This window comes from Rutidosis leptorrhynchoides, chromosome 9 (genome assembly GCF_046630445.1).
Source record: "Rutidosis leptorrhynchoides isolate AG116_Rl617_1_P2 chromosome 9, CSIRO_AGI_Rlap_v1, whole genome shotgun sequence".
Lineage (NCBI taxonomy): Eukaryota > Viridiplantae > Streptophyta > Magnoliopsida > Asterales > Asteraceae > Rutidosis > Rutidosis leptorrhynchoides.
The window spans coordinates 349,143,577-349,160,698 of record NC_092341.1 but is presented as its reverse complement, the minus strand read 5'-3'; the positions used below and the strand labels follow the sequence as shown (position 1 = coordinate 349,160,698).

Here is a 17,122-nt window from a genome sequence, read left to right as displayed (position 1 = left end):
GAACCGTTGCTTATTGTTTAGATCTTCCGCCTCAACTGAGTTTCGTTCATCCTACCTTCCATGTATCTAACTTGAAAAAGTGTCTTGCCGAACCCGATATAGTCATCCCTCTCGAGGAACTTACTATTGATGACAAACTTCATTTTGTGGAGGAACCGGTTGAAATTGTGGACACCTCCGTCAAGACATTAAAACAAAGCCGAATCCCGATTGTTAAAGTCCGTTGGAATGCCAAAAGGGGACCCGAGTTTACTTGGGAAAGACAAGATCAAATGCAAAGGAAGTATCCTCATCTATTCTTGAATTCAGAAACGCAAGATCTCGAGGAAGAAACAACGACTACTACGCCTACATAAATTTCGGGACGAAATTTCTTTTAAGGAGTAGGTAATGTAACATCCCGCCTTTTTCCATTTACTTTTACGTTATACTAATTTAAACTCCGTTATATGTTTATAACATCTTCCGTTGATACGCGTTTTAAATTATCTCGTTTAGGTAATTCACGCACCCGAACGAAAGTTGAGGGACTAAACTTGACAAGGGATCAAACCCTTGACTAGGTCAAAGGGTCAAACCCCTTTCACCCATTCATTATCATCTCCATCTCTCTCTCTTTCTCTCTAGCAAGAACACACACCCATTTACCAAATTCATTCAATCATCATCTAAATTCAATCTAGGAGGCTTACAACAAAATAAATTACATATTCGTGATCCTCTCTTCATCCTCTTCATTTTGGTACCAACTTCATCTTGTTTGGGTAACATTTCTAAAACTCTAGATTTCTCTAAATTCATGTTTTTGACTTGAAATGGTGTTAGTTAGTGTCTATGGCTCATTGTGATGTCGTGTATGTAATTTGTATGCTCGATCTCGTTGTTTTAGTATAACTAGCATGAACTTGAATTTTGGTGTGTTGTTCTTGAATTTTTGGATGATCATATGTTGTTAGATGTTAAAAGTTCATGTTCTAATTGTGTTCCTAGTATCACTAGCTTCAATTTGATGTGTAGGTTGATTAAGAAAACTTCAAAAGCATGATTATTGATTTTGAGATGTTTGACTAGGGTTTGATGGTTCTTGACATGAATTTTTAGATGCTTGAATGCCATGGAATGTTAATTGTTAGTGTTTAGTTGTAATGTATGCCTCATTACCTTCAAAACGGCATATCATATGTGAGAATTGGATTCCCGAAACTCAAAATGCATTTGATGAACTTGAAAATTTGAAAATAGACTTTTATTGATCACTTGACGAGAAATCGGTTGTTGAAAATGATGTTTTTGATTGATGATACATGTTTAGTTGTGTTCCTTGTCAAAAGAGCTTTCCAACGGTATAAGATACGCCTTCTAGTTGTTTACGGTTTGCGTTTTATGGTTGTTTGAAGTTTTGACCAAGACTTGAACATTTGAAACTGACCAGGTACCAGGCCACGCCTAATGTCGCGGCGCGACACCTCTGGCCGCGGCGCGGCATATGCCGTGGTCAGGTTCTGACCTCCATGTCCAAAATACGAAAAATGTTTGGCATACTACGGACCTCCGATTCACATGAAACTTGTTCTAACATGCTCATATATGATTAAAAACCTCAGAAAAATAGTTCGGGACCCGACCCGAACATGTTGACTTTTTCGTTGACTTTGACCCGACCAAGTTGACTTTTAATCAAACTTAACCAAATATTTGTGCCATCGTTCTAACATGTTTTTATACTTGTACCTTGCATGAAACATGACAATTTGATTCACATGCTATTATGATCGAGTCTTAACGAGCCATAGGACTAATTGAACATCTTTGACCTATCATGTTTACCGTTATTGATACAACCTATTGTTTAGGTCAAGACTAGCATTGTTCTTTGCACACGTTTACTTGTTGAAGTACTTTACTACTCGTGTACTCAAGGTGAGATCATAGTCCCACTTTTACTCTTTTTGAACCTACATTTGGGATGAGAAAACATAAACATTTCTTTACTAAGTGAACACAAGTACAGGAAAACAAACATTCTACATACGAGTTTAGAACAAAATCCTCAATTCGATTATCATTAGTTACACTTGCCGGGTGTAAGCGAGAACTTATGTTGTATGGATCCATATGGGTTTGACAAACCCTCATTCAAACGGTTCGCTACCGTTTACGAATGAAATATATTTTCGAGAAACAGTGTATGTTCTAGCACTAAGTGATGGGGTTCTATGGAAGGAATGTTAAGCATTGATAATTGGGTGCTCGTGAAACAAACTTTTGGAATGTATTACTATTATTTCATTGATGCAAATCTTGTGGTTCACTTGTACTTACTTACTTAAACCTATGATTTCACCAACGTTTTCGTTGACAGATTTCTATGTTTTTCTCAGGTCCTTGAACGATACATGATACATGCTTCCGCTCATTGTTTGATACTTGCATTGGATGTCGAGTATATGTGCATACATGGAGCGTCTTTTGACTTTATTTAAAACTGTGTCACATAGGATTTCGTTTGTACTTAACTTTGTGACGTAACTTTTGGATGAACAATTCTTGTAAACTGGGGAACAATCTTTACTTTTGAAATGAATGCGACATCTTTTGGTCAAACGTTGTTTTAAAGACTTATGACCACGTAACGGGACCTAAGTAGACGGCGCCGTCAAACATAATTTGGTCGGGTCGCTACATGTTATATATTACTTCTTCGAGCATATTTCCGCCAAAATAAAAACATTTATCACAAAGTGTCTCTACTAAATGTTCATATTTTCATCTCATCTATAATGTTCGTGAACAAAGTTTTTTCAAAAAACGAAAAAAAAAGTTTTTGCTTCCCCCCGCTTCCCCCCGATTGGTTACTTCCCTCTTGATCCTACCACTATATATATATATATATATATATATATATATATATATATATATATATATATATATATATATATATATATATATATATATATATATATATATATATATATATATATATATATATATATATCGGGATTCAGTTTTTTAGGAAGTTTATCATAAGACTAGTTGTAGTGCAGAGTGATTGCCCCCCCCCCCCCAATCACCCTCATCGCGCCCCCATCGCGCCTCTGTGGGGTGTGATGGTCCATTTTTTTTCGCCGGCATGATGAGTCCATCGCAGGAAGCATTTGCTGGCCAAAACCTCGTATATCCAATCGGTGCAGCATACGTGGATTGATGAAACGGCTACATAGTTGTTGAGCAATTTTCAAATATATTTTTTTTTCTTTTATAAATACCACTCTTCCCATTTTAATTTTTCACACAATTTCTTCAATATACCACTTCTATACTTGCGAAAAATTCAATGGTAAAAGCTTTGTTTAAACTTTTTTGATATTTGGGATTCGGATGATGAAGACGAATTGAATATTTTACGAGAAATGGAAGAAGAACTAGATGCTGAAGAGGTTGCAAAAAATGTACGAGTTCCACAATCTTGAATTTACATTCGTAGAGATCGTGAACTTGCAGGTCAAAACCTACACAAACACAACTTCCAAGAGAATCTAACTTATCCTGAAAATAGATTCAGGAGACGTTTTAGAATGAGTAGTAGATTATTTAAGCGTGTCGTCAATGATATAATCAATTACAATGTCGATCCATTACCGCTTCATTTTGAATATTTTAAATAAAAAAGTGATGCTCTTGGGCGACTAGGTTTTACTACGATACAGAAATGTACATCCGCGATGCGTCAATTGGCTTACGGTACAACAGCGGACATGTTTGACGAATACTTACAAATGGCTGAAGGTACATCAATTCTCTGTCTCAATAGCTTTTGTAAATGTTTTTTGGAACTATACGTTGATGAATATCTGAGGAAACCAACGAGTAGCGATATAGCTCGTTTGTATAGCGCGCACGAAGAAAAACATGGGTTTAGGGGAATGCTTGGAAGCATTGACTGCATGCATTAGAAGTGGAAGAATTGTCCAACTGCTTGGAAAGGGCAATATACTAGTGGTCATCAAGGTCACCCGACCATAGTTTTTGAAGAAGTTGCTTCATATGATACATCGATTTGGCATGCATTCTTCGGTGCTGCAGGTGTAAACAACGATGTTAATGTTTTGAATCAATCTTCCTTGTTTTATGACATCAAGAATGGAAATGCACCATTTACTCCATTTACTGTAAATGGAAATGAATTCACAAATGATTATTATTTGGCGGGCGGTATTCATCCAGATTGGTCAACGTTGATGAAGGTGTATTCGACCCCAACCGATGATCCACGTGCAAAATTTAAAAGATTTCAAGAAAGTGCACGTAAAGATGTTGAGAGAACATTAGGTATTCTTCAGGGTAGATTCCATATATTACAAATGGCTGGCCGACCACACAGCGTCAACAAGTTGAGGCGTATATTGTATTGTTGTGTGCTCTTGCACAATATGATAGTCGAGGATAATGACTTCAACGTTACATTGCTTGAGGAAGAATTACTTAGGACTGATGAAGCTAATCCTAACTATGTAAGGAATCGATCTACAAGTCGTGATGTAAGAGAACAAGAAATACGAGATAGAAACATTCATGACCAACTTCGAAATGATCTCACTGAACACATTTGGGCCTTCCACTAAACTTTATAAGTTTAAACGCTTAATTTACTTTCAGTTTGTAGTATGTTTAATTCAAATAACTTAAATCAGCTGTAATTGTCGAATTTTTAATTTTAATAAATTTAGTAATTTTGAATTTGAATTTGTGTAAATTTTGTTTTATTTTTTATATAGCTGTAGTCAAACAGAGATACTTTAATTAAAGCTGTAAGAAAAACAGAGATTCTTTATTGATTAAAGCTGTCAATCAGAGATGCTTTAATTAAAGTTGTATTCAATAGAGATTCTTTATTGATTAAAGTTGTGAAACAGAGATGCTCTAGTTAAAGCTGTAATCAACAGAGATTCTTTATTGATTAAAGCTGTAAAACTGAGATGCTTTAGTTAAAGCTATAATCAACAGAGATTCTTTATTGATTAAAGTTGTGAAACAAAGATGCTTTAGTTAAAGCTGTATTCAACTGAGATTCTTTAAGTAAAGCTGTATTCAACACCTTTATTCTTCCTCTATAAATACAACCCCTCATTCTCAACAAATCACACCTCATACACCTACTGCTTAATTTACTAAACTTCCAACAAACACACTTTAAAATGAGTCAAATGTCTGTTATGCTACAAGTTAAGTACGTTGGTGAATTCGACCGAGAGGTCAAGAATTACACGGGTGGTGAGCAACGGGAGTATTATTTAAACGTCCAAAATTATCAATTGTCCGATCTGCTAACATTTCTTAAAGAAGACATACGTATTGACCACAAACAAGTATGGTTTTTTCAAGGAGTCCGACAATCCAGCCACTCTTCTTAAAGAGGAAGAAGACTGAAATGAGCTTGTTGGTCGAGCAGTGACCCATAATGAAACAATCAAGGTGTACATCGAATTCCGGGATGACAACGAATACGTTGTGTATTCTGATGAAGAGGACTATGTACCTTCCGGGCTACAATATGACACGGATGGCAAGTTCTATTAGGATGATTCGGATGACAAGTTCCCTTCGTATGATTCGGATGATTTCTAGATGTTTAAGCTGTATTCTCGTTGTGATTGTGTTAGCCATGTTTGTGTTTAGTTTCCAAAAAATGTAACCGTATTTGGTGTTTTAATAAAAGTGATGTTAAAAAAATTAATCTTTTATAATTAGTAAAAATAATAATAATAATTCAAACTAAAATGAAAAATAAATTAAAAAGTGAGGCCAATTTAACTCATCACACAACAATCACGCCCACCACTAAAAACTCCATCACGCCATCACCTTTGCCAAATCAGCACTATACCCCACAAAAACACTCTATCACACCCCATCACTCCGTCACCACTACAAATGGTCTTAATGATAGAGATTTAATTCTCTTTCAGTTTTAGAAAGTTCTAGAAGATTTGATGCTGATGTAACATTTAATTTTAAAGAGATTTTAGTAATGATTGAAAGTGATTACCTTTATATCCATTTAGTTCACACAGAGGCGGACCTTCAAGGGAGGCGTGGCAGGGTGCTAGCCCTTCCAGCCTTTTGCGTTATTAGTATAAGTTTGATATTATATAACTTTAAAAGATAGAACTTTTGTAAATTAGCCCTTCCAAAAATTTATAATTAGTCCAGCCCAGCCCTCTCAAGCTTCACGTGAAGTTGAGTTATTAGTGAAGCCTCATCCCTTTTAAAAATTCTGAAAAAAAGAAACTAATAACTCAACCTAACTTAGCGTACATCTTACAACTTCACAAATTACAAGCCTCTTCATCTTCTTCCAATAAAGATTTCCTTTCCTTCATAAAATTTTTCTACCTCAAGACACCTCTTTATTGTTTGTTAATAAACTAAGTAAAGTATTCATCTTTTTAATCTTAAACTCGATTCTAAAATCTTATTTGAAAATTATAATACATCTAGATTTATCTTTAAGAATTATAGGTTATTAAATATTAATGTTAGTCAAGTTAACGGTACAGTCGCAACAAGATGCCTGATGATTTTCTTGCATCTAGCTTGGTAGTTTACAATGAAAAAGATATTACAAAAATATTTAATTCAGAATCTGTCATAAGTGATTTTAAAGACATGAAAATTCGTCGAGCCGAGTTGTAATTTCTTTTTGCTTTAACGTCTATGTGACTATGTCTTTATCTTATTTCATGGTACATGTATGAACTCTTTATATGCATATTAATGTGTATGGATTTATGTTGGAACTTTTTCGCCCTCTCAGTAGTAAAGTTCAAAATTAAAGTAATGAGAGAGAGTGTGAGGAGAGAGAGAAACTATGGTGAGGGCGGCACGACAAGATTGTGAGAGCGGTACAATGGTAGACTTCAAGATCGTCTAACTAGTCTATTCGGAATCCACTTGACCTCCTTCATGTTTTTCAATTTCCCGGAAGCATGGACGGTGGCGGATTTGTGGAAGTCGTTTAAGCATCATGGGGATTTAAGAGACATCTACTTGGCCGGTAAAAGGCTGAAAAATGGTAGCCGATTTGCATTTGCAAGATTTGCTAATGTAAGTAATACAGAAAAGTTATTGATGAAGCTAGAAAAGATTACTTTTAGTGGGTTACCTATTAGAGTGTTCAAGGCGACAGAAAGAAAGGAGAGTCAGACGTTCTGGCAGTCTGAAAGAAGAGCAGAAAATGATGTGAACAATTATAAGTGTCAACATCGCTTCAATACGTTCATAGATGATCGTAGATTTAGTGAAGTTGCTGGATATGACTTAAGAGAAAAACTTAATGCAAAACATGAGGACAAGAGGGATGGTGCTACAACTAATACAAAACCTGCTGCTCAGGAAGAAAGATGTATCAATGTAAAAAATCTAAAATACAACAGCAATCTATTGGGGAGATCTATCCTATGTGAGCTAAAAGGAATGGAGTATGTTTTTCAGTTTGAAGATTTATGTAAGGCTGAGGGTTTAAGAAACTTTTCACTCAAGTATCTAGGGGGTATGACAATCCTTGTGGTCTATGAATCTGCTTCTGCAGCTGAAACTATCATTAAAGATGAGGGTTACGCCATCTTCAAATGGTGTAGCAATATCCGTTGCCTAAACAATAAGTATCGGGCACCGGGCAAACTGGTTTGGATTAACATTCAGGGTGTTCCTGTTACTAGGTGGAATGAAGATACTTTCAAAACTATTGCGGGATGGTGGGGTCGAATCATCGAGATGGAAAACTGCGATGTAGAAGATGGCAATCAAAACCTCAGTTGCAAAAGAGTCCTCTTGTACGTGAGAAACAATACGAACATCATTGACAGTTGGGTATAACTCCTAGATGAAAATGAAATGGTGTATGTGAGAGTAAAAGAGGATAGTAATAGGGAGATAATATTTACGTTCGATTGTCTAAGTAGTTTAGTTGACGATGATAAGGTTGTACTTAATGGCTATGAGGACGACGAAGATGATGAAGATGACGAGGAGGAGTATGTAGACGATACTCTAGATTTCTCTGATGATGATGCAAAAGATTTCAATCGAGATCCAGATGTAAAAATTGAAGATAATCCAAGAATGAACCAAGAATTAAAGAGTGGGAATATTCTTCCAGATGATGTCCAGGATGGAAATGGGAATCCAGATAATTTCTAGAATTCCGGCAACGGTGACCGGAATATTCCTCCTCAGGCAGCCGAAGATGAGGAGTCAGGGTTTTGGGAAGGTGATAACCGTTACGAGGTCAATGATGATGTTTTCTCAGAGAAAGTTGGCACCACTTTTTCCAATGAATACATTAACGAGGCTGACAGTCCTCTTGGTACGCCAAAAAACAACCATACATGTTCCCAAGAAGAACAAAGAGATGGTTTGAATTCGGGAAGCATTAGGGTAAATTCGATTAATTTAGTGGAATCACAGCCCAAAATCCCAATTGATAACATGGGCCCATCTAAGTTCAAAGGTCCAACAAGCCCTATTCGACACATAAGCCCATCTATTGTAATGGATTCAGTTCCTGATGCCCATAACGCACAAAACGAATCTCCAGATTCAATTAAATCTCCTCAAATCGTTGGTGGGCCTTTAACCAAAGGTAGGCCAAAAAAGTCTAGTACTTTACCCTGTAAAGATGGACCCCGTCCGAACAACAAAATCAATAAAAAACTTGATAAAGGAGATGTCAATTCAAAGATACAAGTGGAGTCAAACAAAAGGGATTGTTGCTGGGCTGGTGTTCGAACTTGGAAGACCTCTTCAAGAATGTTGCACATCAAGAAATCAGCAAGGAAATGTAGAATCAGATCTAGATGCACATCGTGTGCAATTAATTGTCAGATGGCGAGAGCTAATTCAACAAGGGATCGCGATAACGTTTCAAAGAGTAGTCTAAAAAGTGATGGGGCGAATAAAGATTCAACTTACTCCTTCAATTCGATTAATACAGAGGGAGTATATGAGTATGGCGGTCATCTAGGTTTAAAGTGGCAAAAGAAGGCCACTGTTTTGTAAGTGTTTTGCTCCTTTTGGCATGTTTATATTTTCAAGGAAGTTAATTTCTTATAACATAAGAGGATTCGGGTCTGGGAAAAACAATAAATTTGGGCCTGTCAAGAAACTTATTGCTTCGGAGAAGCCAACCTTTTTTGCACTTCAAGAAACGAAGCTACATCCTGTAAATGATATGTGGGTGCATAGGTTTTGGGGTTCATCAGAATGTAATTTCATCCAACAAGAAATGATAGGAAAATCGAGTGGGCAATTGTTAATATGGGATTCGAATGAGTTTGATGCTAGAGATGTTATTAAATTTGATTGGGTGATTGGGGTTCGTGGCAAATGGAAGTGTAGCGGGATTGACCTCAATATTCTTAACGTTTACGGTCCTCACGACGATGTTGGTAAACAAAGGTTATGGGACACACTGTCAAATTTGATAGGTGATGGTAGTGAAGCTTGGGCGTTATGTGGTGACTTTAATGAGGTTAGGGATCAAGCGGAGCGTTTTAATTGTGAGTTCATTGAGCATAGAGCTAAAAAATTCAACGTGTTCATCGAATCAAACAATCTGATGGATATACCACTCGGTGGAAGAATCTATACACGTGTTAGCGACGATGGGATTAAATTTAGTAAATTATACCGTTTTCTTGTTACGGAGGCGTTTTTCGTCATTTGGAAAAATCTATCGGTGGTTAGCTTTAGAGAGGAAGGAGTCGGATCACTGCCCCATCATCTTAAAAGATGATGAAAAAAACTTTGGTCCAAAGCCGTTTAAGATTTTCGACGCGTGTAACAACCCAACCCGTATTAAATTCCACCCCATAAAATTTTTTCCTTTTAATACGTTATAATTCATACTTTAGGTCCCATTAATGATTCCAAAACGTCTTTAACACAATAATAAGTTTAATAACTTAAAACAACATTAATATTTTAAACTCTTCAAAACAACGATACGTTAATGAAGTCATAAACCGAGCATGGTGATTTGGGACAACGCTACCCAAATCCTAATCAAGTACAAAAGCAAGGTCTTCTAAGCAACCTAGCAAGGATCTCTAATCCCAAGCTCACCCGAACCGCCAAGCATGCAATCTGTAAAAAGAGTCAACAACGAGAGGGTAAGCTAACGCTTAGTGAGTGCTAACATACTACATACATATATATGTACAAAATGGACACGCCAACAAATAACAAATACCGCATACCGTACATCCAAGCAATAAAGCAAGCTAGACTAGGCGTACCATACAACACTAAGCACAAGCTAAGATACAACAACGATATACAAGTTCACCACAACGAAGTGAACCACGCCAAATAGCTACACCCGGAGGGTTAGCTACAACACAACAACACATTAAAATAATACAATAATAACACAATAATAATAACACAAGGTTAACCCCTTAACCTCAATCATACGCACATTGGCCGGACAACCCGAGCCTTAGTGAATTCGCACAACCCGAAATTCACTTCACAACCATAAGATGACCGAACAACCCGAGTCATCATGAATCCGCACTACCTGAGATTCACTCCTCAATACCAAAACCCACGATCACGGGATTATGAAATCCACCATGTCGGGGCCATACTCATCACAACCACATCAACCCTTCGCCATTGGGTTATAACATCCACATCACAATCACATGTGATAACATGCACACAAACGTGTACCTCGCCAAAGGTGGCCAACCAAAACGCACAACCGTGCCATTTGGACCTATACACAAGTCCATCAAATCCACCTATATGTGAAGTGAGCTCTATAACCGAGAATCACTTCACCCGACCCGCACCCATCCTATACATACATATGTACATAGGATATTAACACTCACCTTGAAGTCTTGAGAAAAGCTTCCAAGTAATCCGCAATGCGCCAATGGAAAGTACCTATTCCATTAACATAAATACCACAACACAATTAGATTGGATTTACAAACCAACCCAATTCGACACTCAGTGCAAACTCGACCCAAATGCACTTCCAAGTACAAACCGAACCCAAACTTAACCAATAATCACGAACACAAGTGATAACGGTCCTAACTCGCCAATTAAACTCGAACATAAGTGTTAAACACGCGTCTCACCCATTTTGACACCAAAACCCTAGTTTTGACCCATTAAGTCAAAATCTCACCATTTACTAGTTTAACACTAAAATACAATTTAAATCGGTTTAGTGCTTCAACTTAATCCATTTTAAGTTTATAAACCTCGTTTAATCCATAATCGGGTCAAAATCATCACCAAACCCTAAATTCGACTCTAGTCAAATTTAGTCAACTCCAAGAACCCTAATTATTACCAAAACCTCAATAATCACTAACACTAGTGATTAATCACTATTAACAAGTCATTCAAACTCAAACTTGCACACCAAACCCAAAACCCGCCAATAATCACAATAAACCCGAGTATTGGTGTTAATCTCCAATTAACAACTAAATAGGTTTCATCAAGAATCATACAATCAAAAGCCCTAAAATTGAATGATGAACACGAAAACGAATTTCGGAGTTAGAGCTTACCACTAGTATCACCACGTAGCCAAGAACGAGGAGAACACACTTTCCAACTACGCCAAAGATCGAATCACAACTCTTGAGCTCCAAATCTCCACTTTAATCTTTGAGGATTTTATGTTTGAGAGGATAAATGGAAAGAACATGGAAAAAGGAAATGAAATAAAAGTGATAAGTGGCTGAGATTTATCCTCACAAACTGATCCAAACGTGAAAAGACGAATTTGCCCTTGAACACACCCCTTTAAAAGCTGAAAATCGAGTCTGAACCCAGACAGGTCGCGGCGCGACCTGGCCCTCCGCGGCGCGACAAATAACGGCAGCTGGTACCTCGATTTTCCTGCTTTCTGTCCACTTTTCTGTTTGCATGGTCGCGGCGCGACCCAATTCTCCGCGGCGCGACGTTTAACCAGTTCTGCTCCAAATTTTCGTCTAAACAATCCTCGTCTCATAATCTCACTCGTACGTACCATTACCGACTTGTTTACGCAAGATAAACCCCTCTAGGAACCCTAGAATGAACCTAAACCAACAACCCTTGCATGCATGCGCATCCGTCACCTTTTACACATATATACACTTATACATACATGCAATGTACACTAAGTACTCCGCGTATTTCTTGTTCTACTATAAATATAAACTCACACGTAACCCGATTCCAATACATATATCTATACTTAATCTCCATGCCCATGTATATACATATATATATGTATATATATATATATATATCCATTTTTCGCGTATAAAATATTCGGGTGTTACAACGCGTGGCTAGAGGAAAATGATGTCGAGCAGGTGGTTAAGATGCTTGGGTTAATTGTGGAATTACATGTTTGCGAAAAGATAGGAACTTTCTAAATAGGCTGAAATGGGTTAAAGCAGCTCTTAAATCATGGAGCTAGGCTAAGTTTGGGCAACTAGAAGATGAGATTGAGGTGAATAAAAACGTGGCACAAAATCTTGAGCTCAAGGCGGAGTCATGTCTCTTATCTAGCAGTGAACTCGAGAGGCGGAATAACGCTAGGAAGTGTTGGCTTGATAAGGAGAAAACTAAAACTTGCATGTTAAAACAGAAGGCTAGGGTAAGATGGGCCCTCGAGGGTGACGAAAATACAAAATATTTCCACTCCGTCATTAGGAACAATTACAATAGATGTAATATTCGAGGACTTCTCATTAATGGTTCGTGGAATGACAACCCCACTGGGATTAAAAATGAAGCTTTCCTTCATTTTCAAAAGGTATTTGAGGAACCTGATGTCATGAGGCCAACCTTGGAAGCTCTAAATTACCCTTCAATCACAAGTGAGGAGGCAGAAGCATTAGAGTGTAGGTTTCTTGAATCTGAAATCTTGGAGGCGGTTAACGATTGTGGGAGTACGAAAGCACCTGGACCCGATGGTTTTAATTTGAGATTCTATAAGAAATTCTGGGATGTTATTAAGGGGGATCTCGTTGAGGCTATTTCGTGGTTTTGGGAAAAAGGCGAGATTTCTAGAGGATGTAACGCCTCCTCTGTTACCCTAGTTCCCAAAATGAACAACCCACTAGGATTGGGGATTATCGGCCAATTAGTCTTATAGGTAGCTATTATAAGATTGTGTCAAAGATCCTCTCAAATCAGCTACGAAAGATCTTACCTTCATTAATCTGCATGGAACAGGGTGCGTTTCTAAAAGGCCGGTACATCTTAGATAGGGTGCTTATTGCAAATGAAACGGTGGATTTTATTAGAACTTCTCGGGGAAAAGGGTTCATATTCAAAGCGGACTTCGAGAAAGCCTTTGATAGTCTTAATTGGAAGTTCCTACTCGATGTGATGAGTTGCATGGGCTTTGGAAGTAAATGGAGAAAGTGGATTATGTCTTGTCTTAAGTCGGCTTCCATCTCAATCCTCGTTAATGGAGCTCCTACGAATCAATTCACACTTAGTAGAGGAGTTAGAGAAGGTGATCCATTATCTCCTTTTCTTTTCATACTTGCGGCGGAAGGTTTGAACATCCTTACAAAGGCGACCTTAGATAGGAATCTTTTTAAAGGTATTGAAGTCGGGAAGGAATAGATCCTTATTTATCTTCTTCAATATGCGGATGATACGATCTTTTTCGGTGAGTGGAGTAGATCTAACGCAATCAATTTAATAAAACTCCTAAAATGTTTTGAGCTTGCGTCGGGTTTGAAAGTCAATCTACATAAGAGCCGTGTGTTTGGTGTTTGATGCAATAGTGAGGAGATTGGTGTGTTATCTAATTGCATGGGTTTTCAAGTTGGTAGCTTCCCCTTTACTTACCTACGGTTACCGATTGGGTCGAGGATGAGAAAATTGAATGATTGGAGTGCGGTTATAGACAAATTTAATAGTAGGCTTGCGGGTTGGAAAATGAGATCGATGTCGTTTGGAAGAAGATTAGTCCTTATTAAATCGGTTTTATCAAGTCTACCATTGTACTACTTCTCGCTCTTTCGTGCCCCACCGTGTGTGATTAAAGTTCTTGAGAGTGTGAGACGCAATTTCTTTTGGGGCGGGTCGGGTTCGGATTCGAAAATTCCATGGGTCAAATGGGAACATGTTTTAAACACTTTCGGGAATGGGGGGTTGAACATTGGGTCGTTACGGGGTAAAAATCTTGCACTATTGGGAAAGTGGTGGTGGAGGTTCAAAACCGAAACCGAATCACTTTGGGTCAAAGTCATACGTAGTATTCATGGCCCTCTTGGTGGCTTATTGTCGGATAATGTAAGCACACACTCTTCGACAATAGGTGTTTGGCATAATATTATTCGAGCAGGTACTTCCATGGAGGCGTTGCAAGTGAATTTCAGAGACTCATTTTCCAAAACAATAGGAGATGGTGGGTCTACTCTATTTTGGCATGAAGAATGGATTGGGGGTGACAAACTGAGCAAATTGTTTCCAAGACTATTCAAGCTGGACCTTGCACCAAATAGTACAATAAAGTAACACTTGGCACTTGATGATACTGGTAGATTTGGTTCTTGGAGCTGGAATTGGAGACGTATTATCTAATTTCAATTTGGATCAAGGTAACAATGATAGGTGGAGGTGGAAGCTTGCATCAGATGGCATATTTAGAGTTCGTAACTTAACAGCCGAATTAGATTGCAAGCTGCTGGCCACAAGACCTTCTAACCAGGTTACTATCCGCAACAACTTAGTCCCTAAAAAATCGAGATATTCGTGTGGCGAGCTTTGAAAAGAAGATTGCCGGTAAGATGTGAGCTTGATAAAAGAGGTGTTGATTTACATAGTACAAGATGTGCACTTTGTGATGATGATTTGAAAAATGTGGAACACTCGCTCATATTTTGCAAACACGCCATGGAAGTATGGGATCGGGTATTCAAATGGTGGAATATGGGTAACTTTGAAAACTTTAGCCTAGGCGAGATCTTTAACATTGAGGACTCCCATTCGTTGTCGTGTTTTGGTCTAAAGCTTTGGCAAGCCTTGAGATGGGTAACCGCGTATCTCATTTTGAGTAATCGTAATAATATGGTGTTCAACGGTAAAGCGTGGAACGCTCCGGTGGCTTTAAATGAGATACAAATCAAATCATTTGAGTGGCTGTCAAACAGGGCGAAAGGAAAAAAGATCGAGTGGCATACGTGGGTTCATAATCCGAGTGTGTTGTTATTTAATTAGCCAAAACTGTTGTTGATTCACTGAGTTGCACTCTCCGCATCTCAATTTTGTTTTCGTGTAGTTCGTGTCTGTAGCATTCTTGCTGTTGTTCTCATAGGTGACCAATTGCTTGTGAGGTCCCTATGTCCTGATGTATCTCTTTGAGTTTTAATATACTTGGCATTTCAAAAAAAAGTAGTAAAGTTCAAGATCCGCCACTGAATTCACATAAGAGAGTATTTTTTTTTTTTTTTCACAGAACTTAATTAGTGAAGCATAACAAGCTATTTAAAGAATGGTTACACATAAGTTTATTCACAATTCTTAACTGACCGCAACAACAAAAAATTATTTACTAGCAGTATTTCAAGATAGCATGTGATTGTGATAGCTGATGAAACCGTCACAAACTTCCACATAAATTAGGAACGACAACTACATTTAACGACATTATAAACTTATCAATTAATTGTAGCGACATTATAAACTTATCAATTAACTGTATATTTGAATAAGGGGGCGATGTAAAACTAGCTATCAAACAAGAAGAAGCACAAAGCCAAATTCAAAACCATCAACTCTTTCATTATCTTTTTAATTTCAATTTCTAAAACGAAATGCACATGTTTTAATCAAACGTTTATTGCTTTATAGAATTATAGATGACACTTTCCGAATTAGACTTCTGATCATTGCCATCTAATGTTTAATGTAACAACATGTACATTAAATTAAAATTTTATATTCTAGTATCTAATTAACATCACATCTTTCTTGTTTAATATGATGATACGACTCACCATATGCAAACAAGCTAGTGCTAGTTTAAAGAAGGGGCGAAATATAGCAGTTGCCTAAAAAAAAAACTATAAAAGAAAACAAAATAATTTATTAATAATCCGTATACGTATTTAGTTATACTAAAAAATGTCTACGTATAATTGAAATAAATGTCATTACTCAAAACTCCAAAATCATCCCGACATCAAATCACTCCCCCATCCTTATCACCTTTGTACACCATCTTGCTTTCCTTTCACAGATAACCACTCGTGTGCTTCCTCCATAAATAGCATTAATACTTGGAAAAGGAAATATAATACTATCAAACAAAATTTATTTCTATCAAACGAATTTTCCTCAAAGAAACAATACAGTAATTCAGAACACCTTAAATATAAGAAAATTAACATGTTAATTATTATTATTAATATATAATTTATTATTAATATTATTATTATTATTATTATTATTATTATTATTATTATTATTATTATTATTATTATTATTATTATTATTATTATTATTATTATTCCTCCGTATTTGATAAAAATAACGAATGCTTATAAAACAAAGACAAATCATCAATAGATGAAAAGCCGAACAAGAATACAACCAAAAAGACACTCGGAACTAGAAAACAAAAAACATAACTACTATCTACCTACAAGCCGGACCCCGAGATCAAGATCAAAACAACCAAGTACAACAAACATTACAATGATAAACATAGACAAACCGCAACCGAAAAAACTCAAAAAACCATGAACCCACAAACAAACCTAACACAAAGCAAATAAGCAACTTCTAAAGCTCAACAAAAGAAGACGAGAACAAATTGAAAAGGAACAAGCAAAGGACCTAACGATCCAAAGCATCCCTTTTTACCACTTTGCCGTTAACTTTGTCGCGTCAAATCTTTTTTCCTGAACGATTCTAAATCCTATAAGTTAAAACATTAGACGAACCATTGCTAACCAAAGTAGTTGTCGAAGGTTGTATGACACCGGCCTCGTTGCTCGAGGTCTTCGAAAAATCCTGAGCCTTTCTTGATTTCCTTATTCGCCACCACATTATCCCGACCAGCAAACTTCTCGACACCCTC

At 37.1% G+C, this 17,122-nt stretch overlaps 4 protein-coding genes across 4 annotated transcripts; all 4 read left to right on the top strand.

The window, feature by feature from the left end:
* Positions 1 to 3,410: 3,410 nt before the first annotated feature.
* Positions 3,411 to 4,622, top strand: LOC139869190 (protein ALP1-like). Its single transcript, XM_071857512.1, has 2 exons — positions 3,411 to 3,449; positions 3,954 to 4,622. The coding sequence occupies exons 1-2, from the start codon at positions 3,411 to 3,413 to the stop codon at positions 4,620 to 4,622; spliced, it is 708 nt and encodes a 235-aa protein (XP_071713613.1).
* Positions 4,623 to 13,248: 8,626 nt separating this feature from the next.
* On the top strand, positions 13,249 to 13,656 carry LOC139869189 (secreted RxLR effector protein 78-like). Its single transcript, XM_071857511.1, has one exon. The coding sequence runs from the start codon at positions 13,249 to 13,251 to the stop codon at positions 13,654 to 13,656; it is 408 nt and encodes a 135-aa protein (XP_071713612.1).
* A 192-nt stretch (positions 13,657 to 13,848) lies between these two features.
* LOC139869188 (uncharacterized mitochondrial protein AtMg00310-like) lies at positions 13,849 to 14,809 on the top strand. Its single transcript, XM_071857510.1, has 2 exons — positions 13,849 to 14,485; positions 14,583 to 14,809. Exons 1-2 carry the CDS (start codon positions 13,849 to 13,851, stop codon positions 14,807 to 14,809), a joined length of 864 nt encoding a protein of 287 aa, XP_071713611.1.
* A 125-nt stretch (positions 14,810 to 14,934) lies between these two features.
* Positions 14,935 to 15,402, top strand: LOC139869187 (uncharacterized). The gene is made up of 2 exons (XM_071857509.1): positions 14,935 to 15,238; positions 15,320 to 15,402. Exons 1-2 carry the CDS (start codon positions 14,935 to 14,937, stop codon positions 15,400 to 15,402), a joined length of 387 nt encoding a protein of 128 aa, XP_071713610.1.
* Positions 15,403 to 17,122: the final 1,720 nt, after the last annotated feature.

What these genes read in the sequence shown, in the direction of transcription:
- LOC139869190 (XM_071857512.1), top strand. Translation starts at nt 3,411, where the DNA reads ATGGAAGAAGAACTAGATGCTGAAGAGGTTGCAAAAAAT. An exon ending in CTGAAGAGGTTGCAAAAAAT is followed by an intron (nt 3,450 to 3,953) that starts GTACGAGTTCCA and finishes TGCATGCATTAG; the next exon opens with AAGTGGAAGAATTGTCCAAC.
- LOC139869189 (XM_071857511.1), top strand. Translation starts at nt 13,249, where the DNA reads ATGGAACAGGGTGCGTTTCTAAAAGGCCGGTACATCTTAGATAGGGTG.
- LOC139869188 (XM_071857510.1), top strand. Translation starts at nt 13,849, where the DNA reads ATGGGTTTTCAAGTTGGTAGCTTCCCCTTTACTTACCTACGGTTACCG. An exon ending in GCATGAAGAATGGATTGGGG is followed by an intron (nt 14,486 to 14,582) that starts GTGACAAACTGA and finishes TGATACTGGTAG; the next exon opens with ATTTGGTTCTTGGAGCTGGA.
- LOC139869187 (XM_071857509.1), top strand. Translation starts at nt 14,935, where the DNA reads ATGGAAGTATGGGATCGGGTATTCAAATGGTGGAATATGGGTAACTTT. An exon ending in TACGTGGGTTCATAATCCGA is followed by an intron (nt 15,239 to 15,319) that starts GTGTGTTGTTAT and finishes GTTTTCGTGTAG; the next exon opens with TTCGTGTCTGTAGCATTCTT.